Source organism: Carassius carassius, chromosome 37 (genome assembly GCF_963082965.1).
Source record: "Carassius carassius chromosome 37, fCarCar2.1, whole genome shotgun sequence".
Classification (NCBI taxonomy): domain Eukaryota; kingdom Metazoa; phylum Chordata; class Actinopteri; order Cypriniformes; family Cyprinidae; genus Carassius; species Carassius carassius.
In genome coordinates, this window is record NC_081791.1 from 8,432,977 (window position 1) to 8,452,936 (window position 19,960).

Sequence of the window (19,960 nt, forward strand, 5' to 3'; positions counted from 1 at the left end):
CATACGTGGCCAGGGGAAGGCTAAGCCTTACACTCGCTCCACCTATGGTCCCTGCCATATATATTATATTTTATAACATAATATGAAGTATAAATTATATATAAACTATTTAATATTACATAATAATATAATAAAGGGCAGGGTGCTGAGTTGCCAACCTTATGCAGGGCCCCCTTCACATATACATAAATATTATACAATATAATATAATATTTTACTATATTGTAGTATTATATATATATATATATATATATATATATATATATATATATATATATATATACAGTCATTTTAAATAATTATTAAGTAGTTTATACTGTAACTGTTTATATTATATTATATTATATTATATTATATTATATTATATTATATTATATTATATTATATTATATTATATTATATTATATTATATTATATTATATTATATTATATTATATTAGAGGGGACTGAAATGTTAAAACAACATAATGGTGCTGTTATGGTGTTAGCATTTTGCTAACTTCTGCCATTTTGCTAACTTCAACCAAACCCTCACTCTGTCCAACACTCTGCCCTCCAAAGTCATGTAAGCAAACCCCAACAAAATGAATTACAGACAGAGAGATTAATTTGGAATTCCACTTTAGAAAAATGCTTTCTTCATATCAGCCAAAGTCTTCCCTCTCTTAGACAGCAATAAAAAGGCTAAATTCATGGCAGGTTCTCAGTCAAGCAATACGTGCTGACCCAACCATTCCAGCGGATTTATCCCACTGAGCCGCAGCGTCACTAGGTCACTGTCTTTCATTTCTCACCTCAGCGAGTCAGCACCTTGAATTAATCCTGCTATAAAGCAGAAAAGTGCTGTGAGATAATGTATGACCGCACCATAACTGTATTATTGTGCTCAGTTGTGTTGTGGCATAGGGCCTGAGATGAGGTGAGCGTATTTGTGTAGTTTTCTCACGTCTGGGATAAAGTCCTGGAAAACAGCTGTGTAAAGGGAATTGGAGCCTATAGTTGTGAAGGCTAGAGAGGGCAGCAGGCCTTGGTTGTCTGGCTGTGACGTTTTAAATCATCTGTCATCTGAGGACTTGTTGAACAGCTGCAGTTTGTCAGCGATACACACCCAAGGTTATGAGCCAAAATAGGCTGAGGTAGCAGCTTCAGAGTTATCAGGTACAAACAATTAAAGAACTCATTATCATCACTTATTAGGTTCAGTTTGCTTATTATTAAATCAGCATAAGTGATAATATTTCAGCCCTGTAATAATATTTCCTGCAATAGCACACACACACATTATTATTAAAAGCATTAAGTACAGTTAATAAAAGTAACGCATTTGTCTTATTTTACTGAAAAAAGAAAGAACATTTTAACAAACTTGGATAATTACCTTAACCTTTTAAACAACTGGGAAGTTGAGGGAAAAATCACCTGTCAATTTCAGCGAGTTAAGAACAAATTCACACTCATGTGGGTTATCTATTTTATTGTCTTTGACAGACAGCATGTTGAAGCCACTCAGGCCGCCATTTTCTTCTCCTTCTCTGAAAGAGATGATGTACAGAAGTAAAAACATCTAGTAGTGCAGGCTGCTCATGAATACTATTGTGTATTGTGCATTTCATTTTTTGACAGACATTGATATTTTGATATTGAAATGATGTGGGTTTGAAAACAGATGGATCATAAGGTGATAAATATTTATTTCTTAGCCAGCAAGTACTGAAGTGATTGATGCCTGTGAGTGTGTAATGTCAATGTTTTTAGTTCTAATATTCCAACTGACAGCCAGCTTAAGTTTTTGACAGACATGATAACATTCATAAGGGGTCAACTATGTTTGATTGTTGGGTATAAAAAAATTAGAAGTAAAGCTTTTTGCATAGCTACTGTAACTATACTTCCCTTTCAGTCGGTCACACTTGACGTCAAGTCGGTGACTGACAAATTGGGATATCGCTTCGATAGACCAATCGACTTCGAGTGTAAACTAAATGAGCCAATGCACATTGGCATGCAATTATTGCATCCAGCCTCACCTGATCACAGTGTGAGTATAAGAAGGCAGCAGGTGCAATGCATACCAGCTTTTCGCTTTGGAGCCAAGCGACAACAATGTTCTGCTGTATCTAACAGTGTCTTCAAGTGAGCAAAGAGTTCAGCGCGCTCTTGGAAGCTTCTGGTGTTGGTGCCATGGCGCTTCAGTGGCGGTCGTTCTGTGTTGAGCGGGTTGCACACTTCAGGTTGCACTACCCCCCTGTTTTCCTGCAAGTGGCCAGTTCCCCTGTTCTGAAAGGGCACCGAACCGCCACTGGCCCCTCACTCCAAGCGAGTTCCCTGAGTCATGCGATGTCCACGCTTGTGGTCCAGGAACACCATCTCTGGCTGTGTCTGGCTGACATTAGGGACTCTGACAAGCTTCGGTTCCTCAATGCCCCTGAGTTTCAGACCGGCCTCTTGGACAACGCGGTCGCGAGCTTTGCACAGCAGTTCTCGGCTGAACAGAAGCAGACAGAGGCAATCCGACACATCCTGCCCCGTCTACGAGACCCGCTTACTCCTTGAAGTGGAACCTGTTTGTCAAGTGGAGTTCTTCTCGTCGAGAAGACCCCCAGAGATGCCTGATCAGGGTAATTCTTTCCTTTTTGCAGCAAGGGGCTGGAGCGAAGGCTGTCTCCCTCAACCCTCAAAGTCCAGGTTGCTGTGATTGCTGCATACCATGACCTCATTGAAGAGAAGTCGGTGGGAAAGCATGACCTGGTCATCAGGTTCCTTAGAGGGGCCAGGAGGTTAAATCCTTCCTGGCCCCTCTCCTGTCCCTAGTGCTTAATTCACTACTGCGGGGCCCATTTGAGCCTTTGCATTCAGTCGAGCTAAAGTTTCTTTCATTGAAAACGCATTTTAGGTTGATGATTCGTGCCTAGAATTAGGGCCGGCTGACTCACAGATATTCCTGAGGCCTTGGCTTGGCAATTTGCCCAAGGTTCCCACTACTCCCTTCAGGGATCTGGTGGTAAGCCTGCAAGCACTGCCCTAAGTGGAGGCAGACCAAGCCCTAGCATTGATCGCTTCCCTCCGAGCCCTGAGATGCTACGTAGATCGGACGCAAAGCTTTAGGACCTCGCTCGGTTCGTGGCCTTCATGTGTAGCCGGTGTCCTTCTGTGTTCTCACCTCAAACGGGTAGTTGCACTAAGAGGCCCCGGTTAGTGTCGGCTTGCTAAAACCACTCCAGAGAGTCCATATCGTAGACCCTGTTGAGTTTCTTCATCCCCAGGTCTTCATTCGCTGAAACCTTGAGAACCTGTAGAAGACAGGGTTCCATATGAGAGACCTAAGTGGACCCCATATGTCTAAAGTCAATGGTATAGCCTTAGAGCCCATGTTTCCCCAGACATTTTTGAAGAGGGTTTCAATCACCTCCAATTTTCCATATGTACCTAAACAGATGTTCATATTTATATTTGCTCCAGAGACCTCCATCAGGTAGGATGGGGCTCCCACAGCATCCCTGTTCCAAGTGGACTGGGTACGTTTTCCCAGTGTTATCCAATCTCACTGAGTGGGTAGTGCTTCAACAATGGTGAATGGAACTACTTGTTGCGAGCCCTGGCCTACACCAAAAAGAGTCGCAGGTGGCTTGCACAGGGTATTGGAAGGGTCACCATCCATGGCGCTTTGTTAGGGAATCCTCATCGACGTGATGTCGAGAGTGACCGACTGAAAGGGAATGTCTCAGTTATGTATGGTAACCCTCTTTCCCTGAAGGAGGGAACAGAGACGTCACATCCCATCGTTACGGCTGCTTTACCACCACTGAGTGGCTGGGTCACCAGCTCGGCTTCTCAGCAAAACCTGGTATGCATTGCACCTGCTGCCTTCTTATACTCACGCTGTGATCAGCTGCAGCTGGATGCAATAATTGCATGCCAATGTGCATTTGAAGTAGATTGGTCTATCGAAGCGATATCCCAATTCGTCAACCACCGACATGACGTCTCTGTTCCCTCCTTCAGGAATGTACATAACCGAGACATTCTTTTATGGAATGAAGTTTATGTCATGGCTTAAATAAATTACATGCCCCTCCAAAACTGACATGTTTGCATGCTGCAAATTCATTGACTATTCAAACATAATTGCAAGATTGAAGATGCAATTAAAATGGCTGTAACACTGACTTGTTTTGGATGTACTAGAATCAAATCAATGTCTAATACAAGACACATTGTCAGATTGATTAAAATGTATATATTAAAAAAAAACACACAGAACAATGCTTCTTGTTAATATTATTTTGTTGTTTCGAGCAATATTGTGCACCATGCACTAACAGCAAGCTATGAATCTGTAGAGACCACCCACTCTCTCCAACTAGTTTCTGTTCTGCCAAACGTTTGGCAGGACCTACAGCTTTTCTGTTTTGTGTTGCTTGCTATCACAAATAAGTTTAACTCAGTTTAAATACAATTTACATAATAGAAGACATATAATGATTATTTGATTTATTTGCACTATTTATATCACGATAAAAATTAATTATTTAGTTTTTATTTACTTGTGCATTTGTTGTTTTGTCTTTTACCTCAAGAGCAAAAGAAAATGAAAAATAAAATATTTTGCATAGGAAAAAATTATAATTTACTGTCACACTTAATTTGCAAAAGCTGTACAACTTTACAATTTGACATTTCTGCATATTACTTTTGTTTTATAATGAGAATTAGTTTTTTGCAATACAATAATGAGAATGGAGCGAGAATGGGTTTAATTATTGAAAAATGTAAATCGCAGTGCAATAAAGAAATCTTAATGGACTTCATTTGCAGAGTATCATTTCATTATTTTCATTCCGGGATGAAATATAACCTGGACATGTTCTTGATGGTTTTGTGAGTTAGTCAATAAGTAAACTTTTATGTCATACAATGGATCATCATGGACAATTAGCATTCTTGAGAAGCAATAACACTTTGTTGATGTGTGGATTGCATAGAGAATTTCCTCCCACACTGAACAAGAGAAGTTTGGCAGATGCCCTAAAGCAGTTATCATTATGGAATTCAGCAGTTATATCTAGATGCATCTCCAAAGGTTTGATTTTGTCTGCCAAAAGTGTTCTTTGCAGCAGGTCAGGTTCTGTTCCTTCTGTTCCTAGATCACTCCGATCCTGTTTAAGTGTGTGAAGTGACATACAGCCAAGTATGGTGACCCATACTCAGAATTTGTTCTCTGCATTTTACCCATCCAAAGTGCACACACAGCAGTGAACACACACACCGTGAACACACACCCGGAGCAGTTTTGCTCCGGTTTTAAGTTTTGCGCTTGCTAAAACTTTGTCTAAGTCAAGTGTGTCATTATAGCCAGTGAGTTTGTTGGCAAGACAAAACAGACATCCAATCTGCTGATTACATCTGATTATTCCTTGACATCGCATTCACAGACCGCTTTATCTGAGACAGACTTCTATTTTATTTGTATCTGTTTATATGTGCTGTTGTATTTACAATATGTGCTCTGGCAGTCGCACAGATAAACCAGCAGGAGTATCTCGGAGAGCTGTAAAATCAGTGTGAGATCAGTGGAGATAATGTGTCCCATAAAAAGCAAAGTGTCTCTTGTCCTCTAAGCGGTCACCCCAGAGCAAAGATGCGGACGCAACTTCTCATTCACTGCCACAACTCTCTATCTCCCTCAATGCAAACAGAGACATCAGTCTCAAACTCAGTGAGTCCAGTGATCATATCAGTGTTTTAAAGGCACACATGAAGAAAATGCGAGGGGAGGATGAGCCAAACATTACATCACATTTTTGTCCGGGTCTGGTTTAGACAATACGTGTGTTAATATGGCTTGATACTATCTGTAATTATCAAAATACCTAGCATGAGCACATCTGCAGTAGAGACAAACCCAAAACTAAATACCTTTTATGGAGAGGAACAGATGATGGCTTCAAAATGAAAACTTCTAAGCAGTTGATCAAGTTTTTGTCAGACATAGTTATTTCTCGTGTTTGGTAAGCCAAAGGAAACAACAATCATATGCATCAACTTCTTAAAATTATACATGAACATTTCAAATAATGCAATGATTAGTGTGTGAAGTCAATGAGCAAAATGTAGCTTCCTCTGTGCATCTTTCAGAAATCATCAATTGAACAGAGTACTATCAACTAAGATAATGAATCATATATGTGTCTCTCAAGCTGTAACTACTTTATTAACCTCCCATTGTTTTAGAGGAATATCTACAATTATTGTCCATTTGGAGCGTCTATGTCATTTTACTACACATTCAACCAGTTGAAATTACCTTGGGATCGTTTAGTCAGCCAATTTCCTTAGATCACAGGTCTTGTTTTTTTCACCATGAATTAGTAATATCATATAATTGGACAGCTGTGGGTTGGTTGCAAGCTGTTCAAACAAGTGCATTATTTGTCAGTATTTGTTAAATCTTGAAAATGATCCAGACTCTGAGTCACTCTGTAAATATGTCAGATGTATCTAATGAAACTGAATCACATTGCAAAATGTTTTTGAATCAGAGACAGAGTTATTGTGCTGATATCATGCACTCGAGCAAATCAAAAACGGTAAACTATGGTATTCTGATAGGATAGTGGCGGATAGATAGATAGATAGATAGATAGATAGATAGATAGATAGATAGATAGATAGATAGATAGATAGATAGATAGATAGATAGAATGCATTATAAAATAGCACCACTTTCATAAGCAGTATTTTGTCTTGTTTTCTAGTTAAAAAACACAATTAAAGCAAAAATTATCATGAAAAATAGAACTGCATAGGTTTTTGAGTTGTTTTCTGATAATAAATATTGTTGTTTTTTCTTACCCAGTTGCTAAATGGATTTTTCTTGTTTTAAGAATAAAATCTAACAAAATGTGGAGTGTAATTGCAAAATTCATCTTAAAATGATATTTGTATTGTTCATACACAAGCTGTGTTATGCAGTCTTTTTTATGATAACATTTTAAAGAGGATTTTCCTTATTGAGGATCTTTAGGGGAACAAATTAACTTCTGCTTGTGTGTGAAAAAGTCTGAGAATGTCAGATGTTTTCATTGCGATTTGCAGGTGCTGAAGTGTCATAAATCAAACTGGTATTCTCAAGAGGCTGCTGGGCTAAGGCTCTGACTCACACTGGCGTTTTCTATCCTTCTTTGCATCTTTTCTTTTGTTAGCTCCTCCTGCAGACTAACTGTGGGCCACATAACAGATTGCATAACTGCAACATAGCGCATTTTGCCATATATTCCCAATGCAGGAATGGGACCTTGAATAATAAAACAGCTTGTCCTGTCAGGTGAACTGTCAGCTTCATTAAATTATTCACACAATGCAATGGGTACAGACGGGCTCTCCACCACTGGAGCAAAGATTTGACGCTTGAGAAATTAGAAATCCTTTTTGTTTGCCAATATCGCTATGTTTTGAATGAAATTAGAAGGCTAAGTCTCTTTTCATTATGTTTAACATTCTTCGCAGCCAAAGATGGACCGTTTCATTTGAGCTATCTGGAACTTTGAAGCAAGAGTTTTATATTTTTAATAATGTACAGTATATCTAAAACCAGACCTCCATCTGATAGTTTCTATGTGATGGGATTCAAGTAAACAGTTCAGACATACTGTATACTTGCTTTTACCTCTGAGAAACCTTTTACCTTCACTTCAAATAAAAAAACTAATTGCTAGCATCTTAGTAAGTCAGTACTTACTGTTTCAGTTATTTTCAAATATTTTAATCTTCATTTATTAAATCCTGCCATACCCTATTACTGATGAAATCCCATTTATATGACAAATAGCACATCACCTTTCACATTATAGGCCACATTTTAATAATACAGACAGTATGTCACATTATGTTGATGATCTGTACCTGTCTATGTCGGCACCGTTTGCATGTTTGATGGAGCGAGTAAGTCATTTCATTCAGTTCCCATCAAAGAGAATGAGATTCAGAGACTCAGGAGTGTCGCATCACACGTCATCTTGACTCTCTTTTTGCCTGTCAGGGTTTCTGTTGGTGTAGCCGTCAAGCATGAAGTGGAATTTGTTCAAGAAGAAGCCTGCAGCTATGGTGGGCCCCGAGCCCACAGGTGCCAGTGCCCTGACCATGGCCCCTGTTGTTTCCACACCTGCAGAGAACTCCACTGAGCACCAGGGCCCAGTCAGCAAGAATGACGTCTTTGGTGACATCAAAAACAAGTTCCTCAATGAGATGGACAAGCTTCCATGTGAGTATTTGACTATTTATTGTGTGATATTTCATAATCCCTAACCAGAGACCAACATTTCTAATGTGACTCAAGCTCCAAACTCAGCTCAGACCTTCAGACTCTGCTGTTTAGTGTGTTGTATCTTTTCTAACCGATTGGACCAACCAATAATAAAAGTCCAACATGAAAGTCTGTCTTGACTAGGACTGCCACCGATTTTCTGTATCTATATTCTCTAAGATTTTTCTAGTTGTCTAAAAGTCATTAATTTAAGCCGTTATTAATTGCATGTCTATATTAATCAAATTTATTAAATATATACTGACAAGAATATGACTATGAATGTGTCAGGAAAATTATTTATTAATAAATTAGTGTTTTCTGAGTCATTGCCGGTTGGAGAGATGAAGTCTCCACATCTCCATCATAGCCAGAATTGAACTGGTTTGTTAAAAAGTAGACATTTCAAACTTTTTATAGATATATTTCTCAAATCTGTGAGGCAGGTAGCCATGGAAGGCCGTTTCTGCCACTGAATTCAAAATAAAATAAAAAATAAGGTGACTTTTTATCTCACAGTTCTGACTTTTTTCTCCCAATTGCATCCACAATGAGAGTATGATTTAAAGAAATCACACTGTGATTGCAAGTTATAAAGTCATAAGTGTGAGATTTAAACTCACAATTCTAAGAAAAAAAGTCAGAATTGTGAGAGAAAAACTTGTAAGAAAAGGCAGTCGTGGCCTAATGGATATTATTATTAAATTTAGAATATGGTTAAAACGATGAGTGGGCCTGGTGACATTTAGTTTAGAGTCCAAAAGAGTTGAATTAATCTGTAAACGCAAGTCCTAACACATCATTTATATTGTTAAAGTGAATGTTAAAGTCTCCTAACTGCTTTGGGTGTGAGTGATCTAATGTTTAGGAGCCCAAGCTTTAAAATAGTTTTTGTTCATTTATTTAGCATTTTTCCAGTTTAATCATGTTCAGATTTTTACTAGATCCTGCATTAAATCCTCACTATTTGGGGAACAGACACAGTCTTTATAGACTGGACAATAAAAGTACTAATAACATATAAATGGGTAAAGCGTCCTGGAGTTGTTGGTGTCCGACAGGAGTTCTGCTCCAACTCTGCTGGGGTGCAGGCCATCAGCGCGAAAAAGCTTAGGACGCTCCAAGAAAAGATTCCAATTATCCACAAAGAGCAGTTACTTTACACCATGAAAATAACCATTAGTTTAAAGCAAATGTCTACTGAACCTTTCGTGTCCTCGTCAATATGGGCGAAGCAGTCCTGACACGATGATCGTCGTCGCAAGCGATGTGCTGCATACCGTCCCTTTTTTTAGGCTCTCGGTCTACTGCAGCTTGGTGTCGTTAACCCCTGCGTGAAGCACGATCGCTCTCATTATCCTTCAGGATCACGAATATCTGCACAGAAACATCGAGAACTCGAGCACCAGAGAAACAGTGAGTGTGCACGTTACCTTTAGCAAGGGTAGCATGAACATGCTGGACGATGAAGTCTCCGACGATCACAGCTTCGTATTCCGTCTGTTCCGGTGGAGATCTCTAAGACCGGAGGCAGTGGAGGGGGAGAAGTCCTTGCCTGGGGCCTGGCTCACCTCTTCCACTGCTTGTGCACCCAGGGTGTTACTCTTGAGTAAAGGAGGCCTGGGATGATCACGTCCTGGGTGCACAGGGCCTTTTTTTGTAGAATACAAAAGGGGATATATTCACACGTTATAGAAATAAAAAAATTATAATCATATCATATACATGTGTTTGCTTCTCTTGTCATTTACCTACAACATGTGCGAACTGGTGGGCGGGGCTAAACAGGCAGCATTGCTGAAGCAGGTGTTGATCGTCTTCTGTGGAGGCGGTGCTTATCCACACTATTAAATCATAGAGTCATACATTCCACAACATCTGGTTTGGGCAGACTGTCTTCAGCAGAAGCTGTTTTTAGACTAACAAGAAAGTTTTGAGTTTTGAAACTTACAGGATGTTTATCAAAGGATCAAGGAAAATCAATATTCAGGAGTTGACTTGATAGGTATAGAACCTATTGTATGTTTTGTTAAACAGCGTGTGATTTCTTTAAATCATACTCTCATTGTGGATTGAGCCCCCTTAATATGGAAATCCTAGAATCACTCCTATAAATGAATTACCTCAAGGACAAGCCATTAACCAACAGTTGTTGTTTTTTCTGTGATTTACAGACTAATAAAATTTTCTTCCACTAAGGCCTCTTCTCATCATCCTGCATTTAGTTGACTATTAGGGGTGCAGCCCTAGTCTTGACAAACTTTCATTGTCTAGAATATGCCTAAAGCAATGGCTATGGCTACACGCAGTGAGATTTAAACTTTAGTCCTGTCCTGTATTGATGTAGGTAATGGTGAAGACAAAGACCTCTCTCTTAATGACCCTTATAAATCTAGGTTTGTATTTCCAGCCTCTGTTCCTCCATGTTTCTCTGTCTTTCTCTCACTTTTTAGTGCCTCCCTGGGCCATCATCGCCATTGCGATCGTAGCCGTGGTCCTCATTCTCACGTGCTGCTTCTGCATCGTTAAAAAGACCTGCCTTAAGAAGAAAAAAGGCAAGAAGGGAAAGAAAGGCAAGGGAGACGTGGGAATGAAGAACATGAAGGGAGGAGAGGTACGACCACCCTTAAAGGGATAGTTCACGTCAAAATAAAATATTTATTTCAAACTTACTGATGTTTCAGCCCTGTATCTCTTTCTTTCATGACACATAATGAGATGTTACGGTAAAAAGCGTACAAGCTGTTCTTTTAGATAAAATAAAAGGAGATGGCAAGCTTTAAAATGATATAAAAATTCAGATAATAATGTCATACAGTACATGTGCAGCTTGAACATTCTTCTCAACATCTTCTTTTATGTCTCACAACAGAATGACTTGAGAGTTAATAAATGATGTCTAAATGAAAACTTTGGGTGAACTATTCCTTTGAAACCTTATGAAGAGACAGAAAGATTAATGTTTTTCCACTTGCTAATTTCCTTCTGCTGCTAATGAGTTTAATAGGGTTCGATACATATCTAATCTGAATCTTTCACTTGTTTAATGCCTTTAACCATGCAATATATTTGAAAAACTCAGCAAAGCTTGTTTGTTTTAAAAAACGGCTGTGTTATTACCTCACATATCCTTAATATAGCTTCTAGGTCAAGCAAATGGATGGCTGGTATTCTGGAAAGATTTTTTAGCCAATTAATATTCATGGAATATAAAATATTCAGTGTTGTACGTCATTTGCTGCCTGTAAAGCAGGAAAGCTACATGAAAGATTTCCCACCACGTCATTTCATTTGCCGTGTTTGTAAAATTTGGTTTCCAAAGGAATGTATGTGCTGTTAATCTCTTCTGCTTTTGTGTTAAAAAATGACACATTTTCCAGCGAACACGCAGCAGCTCTATATCTTTGTTATCTGTGCTGGAAATATAATAGCTGAATAGCTGAAGAGTTTTGCTGTATTTTCCGTGTTGTGTCAGATCCCGCTGTGTGCTGTATGTTTGCTATTGTGACAAGCTAATTTCCCTTTGGGAATCATTAAAGTTCTGTGTGTCATATAATGTATAATCTTCTATATACAAAAAATCTCAGAAAAACTTGAAAACTGATGTGCATAAGCAACATCAAGACAGACCAGGGGTTATTGTAACATGTTTTTTTTTTTCTGTTCATAACTTACTGTGTACTGCATATTTATCTGCTAGATTTTTGTATAGTATAAGTGCTTTTTACTCTTTTTTTATATGTGGCAAAAGTAACTCTTTAATAGGCTTATAATTGTATTAGCTATGTAGCTATTATAATGAGAATAGCTAGATTTATTATTGAATTAAATGTTCATATCACTGATCAAAATCTGTAATGCTCACTATTACTAAATATATAATTTATACTAAATATATCTAAATATAGTTATACCATCTCAAAACAGGCTTATTATGTTTAACTAATTCTATTCTAAGAAAAAACAATTATTAATTTTAGCTAGTTGCAGAAGCAACATTTTTCATGTTCATAGTTTAACTAAAAGAAATAAAACTAAAACTGAAGTAAAAAATTATGAGGGCATATTTAACAATACGAAAATGACAAAAACACAACAAAATTATAAAATTGTTATATTTAGATGCTATGCTAAAAACATATTTAAAAAATTATTTTTTTGTTCAATTATACAACTTATACAACTATTATTATTATTATTATTATTATTACTATATATAAATATATATATATATATATAAATATATATATTTATATATAGTAATAATATAATAATAATATAATAATAATATAAATCATATATAATTATATAATATTATATTATAATATAAAAAATATAATTAAACTATTAAACTACTAACTGTTGTTAACTGATGATGTCATAATATTATATATATATATATATATATATATATATATATATATATATATATATATATAAATTTTTCTCTTTTTTTATGTATGATTTAAGACATTTAATGGGTTACACTTTCCCTCAGTCTCCTGTACTGTACAATAAAATTGCCTCAAATGTGTCTCTATGTTATTTGCTTCTTAGATTTCTTTGGTTAAATTTGATGTTTGCATTAGCCAAGAATGTAACGTGTTTATTTAAACCAAAATGTGTCCTTTTTGATACATGTCCATTAAGTGTTACTTGATTCTGTCTTCTGTGAGTTCAATCTCTCCCTCTCTCTCCATTTCTTCATCTCTCTATCCTTCCCGCTTTGTGTCTGATTTGTGCTCCGTGTATCTTGACTGTGCTGGACCTGTCTTCTTACGGTAGGTGTGACATGGCTTGCAGCGCCCCTCTCTGAACGCCTGGTGTAAGCTCAGACCAGGGCGGGGGGAACTGGGCTTTTTGAAAACTGGCTGGGAATGAACTCTTTGGCTTCTTCTTGGGTCTTGCAAGCTGCAGGGGTGCTGAGGTTGCTTGAGGAGCTAGTTTTGGGGTTGGTTTGGGGAGGGCTCGCATTCCACCAGTTTGACATGCCACATGAACACCGGCGGGATGGGGAGTACACCCAGACAAGTAGAAGGAATGGCCCTTTAGAAGTGGATGTGCATTTGGTTATGAACTTAAACTTCATCCTAGCTTACTGAGAGACACCAACACACCAATCCTCACTAACATGCATGTTGAAAGGGTACGGTTGGTGATTTGTCCTCTAAAAGCTGCTCCACCTATCGCAAATCTGTCCCTTGAATGATCTCTAACTTAAGTTATGCAACATAGATGTTATATCTTTATATATTGCTTTCTTAAAGCAGTTAGCTAGCAGCAAAAGAACCAAAGAAATATCCATATGAGGTGAAGCAGCATTTGAGACAATGCCCAATGCATGCCCTTCATACAGGCACCAGTGTATGACCATGACTTGACTTGAGAGTAACTTTCCTGGACGACCCATTGTGTGCAAAGATGCAAAGAAGCATTTAAGCATTTACTTTCTTCCTGAAATGTAGAGATGAGCCATGGGTTGAAGTAGGTGGTTTGGGAAACAGCCGTTCACCAGGAGAACTGTGTGTGTGTGTGTGTGTGTGTGTGTGTGTGTGTGTGTGTGTGTGTGTGTGTGTGTGTGTGTGTTGTGTGTTGTGTGTTGTGTGTGTGTGTGTGTGTGTGTGTGTGTGTGTGTGTGTGTGTGTGTGTGTGAAAACCGCTAAGGGTGATGTGTGTAATATTTTCTGTATTTGAAGTAACCTGAGCTATAAATGTGCGGTATCACTCCAGAGAGCGCTAAAAAAAAACAAAGAAAAAAAGGATCGTGATGTGCTGACAACTGATTGGCTGAATGAGCTCAAACCCAAAATGATAAATGATAACATAATGATAACAAATAATTTTTTTTAAAATTTAATTTATAAAATAAAGCTGGCATAACATCTATAAATTAATTAAAAGTTTGCAGTTTATGTTTTGCTTTCAAAAGCAAAATTTTATGAACACGTTACTTTAAAACAGCTATCATTAAAGATGCTTTTGTCCCTATGATGATGTAGTTAATATTAGGCTAACATAGCAATGCTAACTATCCAAAACACTGGGCTCTTGAGCTCAACCAGTGGTGTGTGTTTGGGGCAAGATGACATGGGAAACCTGTTTGAAAACAATCATCTTTGCAGTTCCATAAAGCTAATGGTGCATACGTCTTCTTCACTGCCATGAGAACTGAACAGAGGTTTAATTTAATTTATTGTGAGTGATTGATGTTTAAATTGTCTTCATTATGAATAATTTAATTTAATGCACACACATTTTTCTGGCTTCTCACTAATAAAACACAACATAAATTTTGGACACATAATAGGCTAGTGTTTTTTCTTAGGGCAGTGAATAGCACCTAAGAAAGTTAGGCTAAACAGGTTTAAAATATGAACTTAATGCAATAAACATGGCTAATCATGCTGATTTGATCAAAGGGCTGTTGGTGCAAATAATTGTTTATTGTGAATGATTGATTTCTCCTTCACCGTTTCTTATTCCATCTGCCACCAGATGAATGTGCTGTTACTTAGCATGACTGCCTCTGAATGCTCAATGCAAGTCTCCTGAACTTACGAAAGAGGACCATTGCACACTTCATATTAGCAATACCATCATTAATCATCCTCCAGATTTAATGTCAGCATCTTTTTATTCACTATGTCTTGAACAATTATGCAATCAATGAGGAACATTTTCAGACTTTGCATTTTGTTGCTTGGCATGCATGAATGCATTCTATCCTGTCAGTTAAGATATAAGAAATGGTGCTTTTTTTATGTGCGTGTGTGTGAGAGAGAATGTGTTTTTGAGTTTGTGTGTGTTTGTATATTTTGGGGTGAGTGGTCAGGAAGGACAAATCCTCACCCCAAGCGTTTTTTGTTCTATTTAGAGACATTCTGATTCAACTGTTTTCGTTCATCTTGTATTATTGTATTTCTTTTCTTTTCTTGTTTTTTCCCAAAGCTAAAGCAGACATCTCCCTCTATGTAAGCTAATATTTGCTGTTTCACTAGCATTTCGTTTGAGGCTGCATAAATTCTTCAAAGTGCATAACAAATCTCAGAAATGCTTGATCTGATGAACAGTCGCAGTGGGGATCCAGTAATGGTGTTGGATGTTCCCACGTGAATGAACTTGCTGGGGTCACTACTACCCCCAAAGCAGTGTTAGTCATGTAACAGGGTTATGTACTGTGTTAACTACATCTCTTTCAGAGGACACAAATGCTAGTCTAGCAGAGAGAAACCTTGGTCTACTTTACCACTTACACCGTGTCCTAACCAGCATGGTGGATTTCAAGTTTTTAAAATTTCAGCTTTCAGATTTCAATTTGTCTGTTCACAAAAGAAGCATTACGGTTATGTGACGTGAAGAAAAAACCACAGCCAATCAGAACAGTCTATGGGCGGAGTCTCTCCGTAAGTGCACTAAGCTTATAACAACATGGATAAGTACATAATCTAATTCATAAATATTAAACATTTTAGCATTACTAAAAATACGTACTGAGAGACTGATGCAATCTTTGTTATGGATAAACTTGTTTGTTTAGTTTACTGAGTTCAGTTTATGTTTCTTTTAATTTAGGTGATTTGGTTGAAAACAGTTTTGTTATGCTGGTTGAAAATCTTTTCATAACCCTATAACAATCACTAATGGTGTGTTCAAACCAAAAGTGAATTTAGTGCTGTCAAACGATTAATTGCGATTAATCGCATCGAAAATTAAAGTTTTTGTTTACATGATATATGTGTGTGTACTGTGTATATTTATTATGTATAAATAAATGAACACACATACAATATACAGTATATTTTGAAAATATGTTCATGTATTTACATTTATATATTTATATTCGTATAATTTATATTGTATTATAAATATATTTAATATATAAACATAACACATTTTTCTTAAATATATACATCCATGTATTTATAGATACATCATACACACACATATCATGTAAACAAAAACATTTATTTTGGATGCGATTAATCGCGATTAATCAATGCAAGTACAATATATAGATGTGCCCACCGATCACTTTTATTTGTTTCTAAGTGCTATACGAAATTATATTCATATAATTTATATTGTATTATAAATATATTTAATATATAAACATAACATATTTTTCTTAAATATATATATGCATGTATTTATATATACATCTTACACACACATATCATGTAAACAAAAACGTTTATTTTGGATGCGATTAATCGCGATTAATCAATGCAAGTACAATATATAGATGTGCCCACCGATCACTTTTATTCGTTTCTAAGTGCTTCAAACTAAATTTCGAATAAGGTTTGATCCCACAGACCTCATATAGTTTGGAAAATCTAGTGACAGATATGCTATACACTTTCCATATAATCCAAATTACTGGAATAATTTTATTAAAAATGAAATTTTTATGTTTCTTGTTTTATGATTACACTATTATGTTTAATTTAATCTAAAAAGTCATGTTATATTATATTTTGCAGTATGTAGCACACACAATGGACAACCTTGTCAATTAATATTAAATTACAGCACAGGGCACAAAAGTATTAATTACAACAAAATTATTAAATGATAATATAAGTTTATTGAAATTAATTTCAGCTTTTTTCCACTGTCATTTTGAAGAGCAGCAGGACTGTGAGAAATTATGTAAAATAACACTTATTCTGCTCTTCTACTGTGATCTTTAAATTCTGTCTGCCAGTATGTTTCTTTTAAATTGTGTTTTATTTTAAATTGTATTTATGGGCTGATATGAATATTGGCTTTAAAGCACCAACACTTAGCTTTTGTATCTTCTAAATCTTTTTTTTTTCGTGCAAAAGCGAGTCTTTTAGACTCACTCATCATCTCTCAGGGTTTTATTATACCCTACAGACTCAGAATAAATTTTATGGACAGAATGCTTCAGAAAGACTAGAAGCCTTCTGTCTGGCTTACCCTGCACAAAAGTAATGTAGATGATTGCAAATGGTGTCATGAAAGGAAAAGTGAAATCAAGTCATGTTGCTATGAAGGTCATCGCTGACACAGTTACATACAGTAACACCCGGGTGGTTTGACACCTGGCAAACTTCAGGTAAGCTCAGAAATGGCCCGACAGACCATGTTTGGGGAACATCATTTACCTTTCTGTGCCTTTGCTCTAGTTTCTCCTCTAATGTCCATCTGTGCTTCTGTCTCTCCAGAAACAGGAAGAGGATGACGATGAAGACGATATAGACATGGGAATAACTGAAGAGAAAGAGGAGGAACCGAAAGAGAAGGAGAAGCTCGGCAAACTGCAATTCTCTCTTGACTACGACTTCTCTGACAACAAGGCAAGACCGCTTTATGCTTAACAGTATATTTAAACACATCAGCTTGAATATGTAAGAGAATCAGTTGACATTAATGCCCAGACTTTCCCAGATTTGTCCTACATTCACATAAAATTATCTTTTGTATGAACATCCTATGCAAATTTTTTTATTTATTTATTTATTTTTTTGAAGGATACGTCAAGTGCATATTTTCATGTAAAAATATTTAATGTAGTGAAACATATCTCTATACAGAAACTTAGAGCACCTAGAAGTGCTGGCATGAACTGGATACCACATCATTATCACAGGCAAAATACAGTCATTTTAATAAGAATGCATGCATTTTATAATTTTTTGCATTAGGGCATAAGATTAAATGAAGATTTTTTAATTGGTTTAAATCTCTCGTGCAAATTCACCATGCTGACCAACAGACATCTATGTGGTTTTAAAAGATACTAGACCTTTTTTGACCATAAAATTGTGCTAATGTGATATATATTGTGTTATATTGTGTCAGACCACCATCATACTGGTTTCATAGTGCTCTTGTGGCAAAAAGATCTAACACTGTAAAGACTGTCACTCTTATCCTGTAGCTGACAGTGGGCATCCTGCAAGCCGCAGATCTTCTCTCCATGGACAGTGGCGGCACCTCAGACCCGTATGTCAAAGTTTTCATTCTCCCAGACAAGAAGAAGAAGTTTGACACCAAGGTGCACAAGAAAACCCTCAACCCCGTCTTCAACGAGACTTTCCACTTCAAGGTACAGCATCAGTTACAGTACAGTACCAGTTTATGTCATTATGAAGTGTGTCTGTCAAAGCACTCATGAGCCGATGTTGATTTCTAGATTCCGTTCACTGAAATGGGAGGAAAGACTCTGGTCATGTCTGTGTATGACTTCGACCGTTTCTCGAAGCATGATGTGATCGGTGAGGTGAAGATACCCATGAACACCCTGGACCTGGCACAACCTATCGAGCAATGGAGAGACCTGGATAGCGCAGAGAAAGAAGAGGTACATCTGTCCTGCATCTGTCAGCCGCTTCACGTTAACAAGCAGCTGTCGTCCGCTAATAATAATGAGAGTTAATGAACCAGTGCCTCTAAACACGCTTTTATGCCCATATTGTAACATAATGCTATTCTTTTCTACCTTAACACGTTTGCCTAGAAACCTAGAAAACAGAAGCTGATTAGCAGAATGTTCAAAAACCGCTCTTTTTCATACAATTAAAGTGAATAGAAAAGAAAAAAAAACATGAAAGTTCATAAAACTACTACCAGTCAAATGTCTGGAACAATTAAGACAATTTTCAATGTTTTTGAAAGAAGTATTTTATGCTCATCAAAAATGTTTTTATTTGCAGTAATATTGTGAAATATTAAATAACCGTTTATGTGAATATATTGTAATGTAATTTGTTCCTGTGGTCAAAGCTGAATTTTCAGCATCATTACTCATTCATCAGTGTCACATGATCCTTCAGAAATCATTCTGATATGCTGATCTGCTGCTCAGTTACTGTCAAATATTATAGGTGCTCAGTTATTAATAATGGTTCTTATTATACAAGCCTATGCTAAAAACATTGTTTGCATAATAGTTTAGTATTAGATATACTGAAAAAAAATATTCAGGAATTTTAGATGAATAAAAACTTCAATGATCTTCTGTAAAATTAGAAATGTCTTTAATGACACTTTTGACAATTTAATTTATCCTTGATGAAAAAAAAACTGTGTACGATTTAAAGTACCCATGAAATCATGATTAAAGTTTTTTTTTGGGTGTTAGTATCAATATTTTAGTCTTAAGGTTATCTATAAGGTAGTGTGCTCCAAATTAGTAACAAAATTCACATTTAGCAGATATAATCATTCAAAGCTTGAGGTTCGTCACTTCCGCTAAAACGGGGTTTTTTTTGACGTCACATCGTACTTCATCTTCTCATCAGAACTTTTGACCAATCAAATGCTCTCTAGAATCCAGAGCGCCCGCCCCCTGCACTATAAATAGACGCTGAAGCGCCAGCTGCTGAGATCGGTCATTTGTTCACAGTGTAGTATTTCCTGTACAGTGAATGCCTCGTAGTGCACAATGTAGTCAATAGAGAACAATTCAGACAGTGTAAATAAACTTTTGATTGTTGCAAATGAAGTCTGGTTTCAGGTTGTTTCACGCAAACCACGGCAGTGCACACAGCCTGATACAGACTTTGGCTCCGGTCCAGAGACGCGATCACACGGAGCGATCATATGCGCGTGTCGGCATATATTAAAAACTTTTACAACTGCACAGCCTCCGCATGATTATGACCACTATTTTATTTTACTAAGAGTTTC

At 36.9% G+C, this 19,960-nt stretch overlaps 1 protein-coding gene across 3 annotated transcripts in view; it reads left to right on the forward strand.

Moving 5' to 3' along the window:
- syt2a (synaptotagmin IIa) overlaps positions 1 to 19,960 on the forward strand; it is a 74,309-nt gene that overhangs the window by 51,003 nt on the left and 3,346 nt on the right. For 2 of the 3 annotated variants that reach the window (XM_059527294.1, XM_059527293.1), the window contains exons 2-6: positions 8,039 to 8,260; positions 10,756 to 10,916; positions 17,494 to 17,625; positions 18,210 to 18,377; positions 18,465 to 18,632. In XM_059527294.1, the coding sequence (XP_059383277.1) occupies positions 8,065 to 8,260; positions 10,756 to 10,916; positions 17,494 to 17,625; positions 18,210 to 18,377; positions 18,465 to 18,632 (825 nt within the window). In that variant the 5' untranslated portion in view covers positions 8,039 to 8,064. The remainder of the gene's footprint in view (positions 1 to 8,038; positions 8,261 to 10,755; positions 10,917 to 17,493; positions 17,626 to 18,209; positions 18,378 to 18,464; positions 18,633 to 19,960) is intronic. The other variant, XM_059527295.1, reaches the window with a different exon arrangement.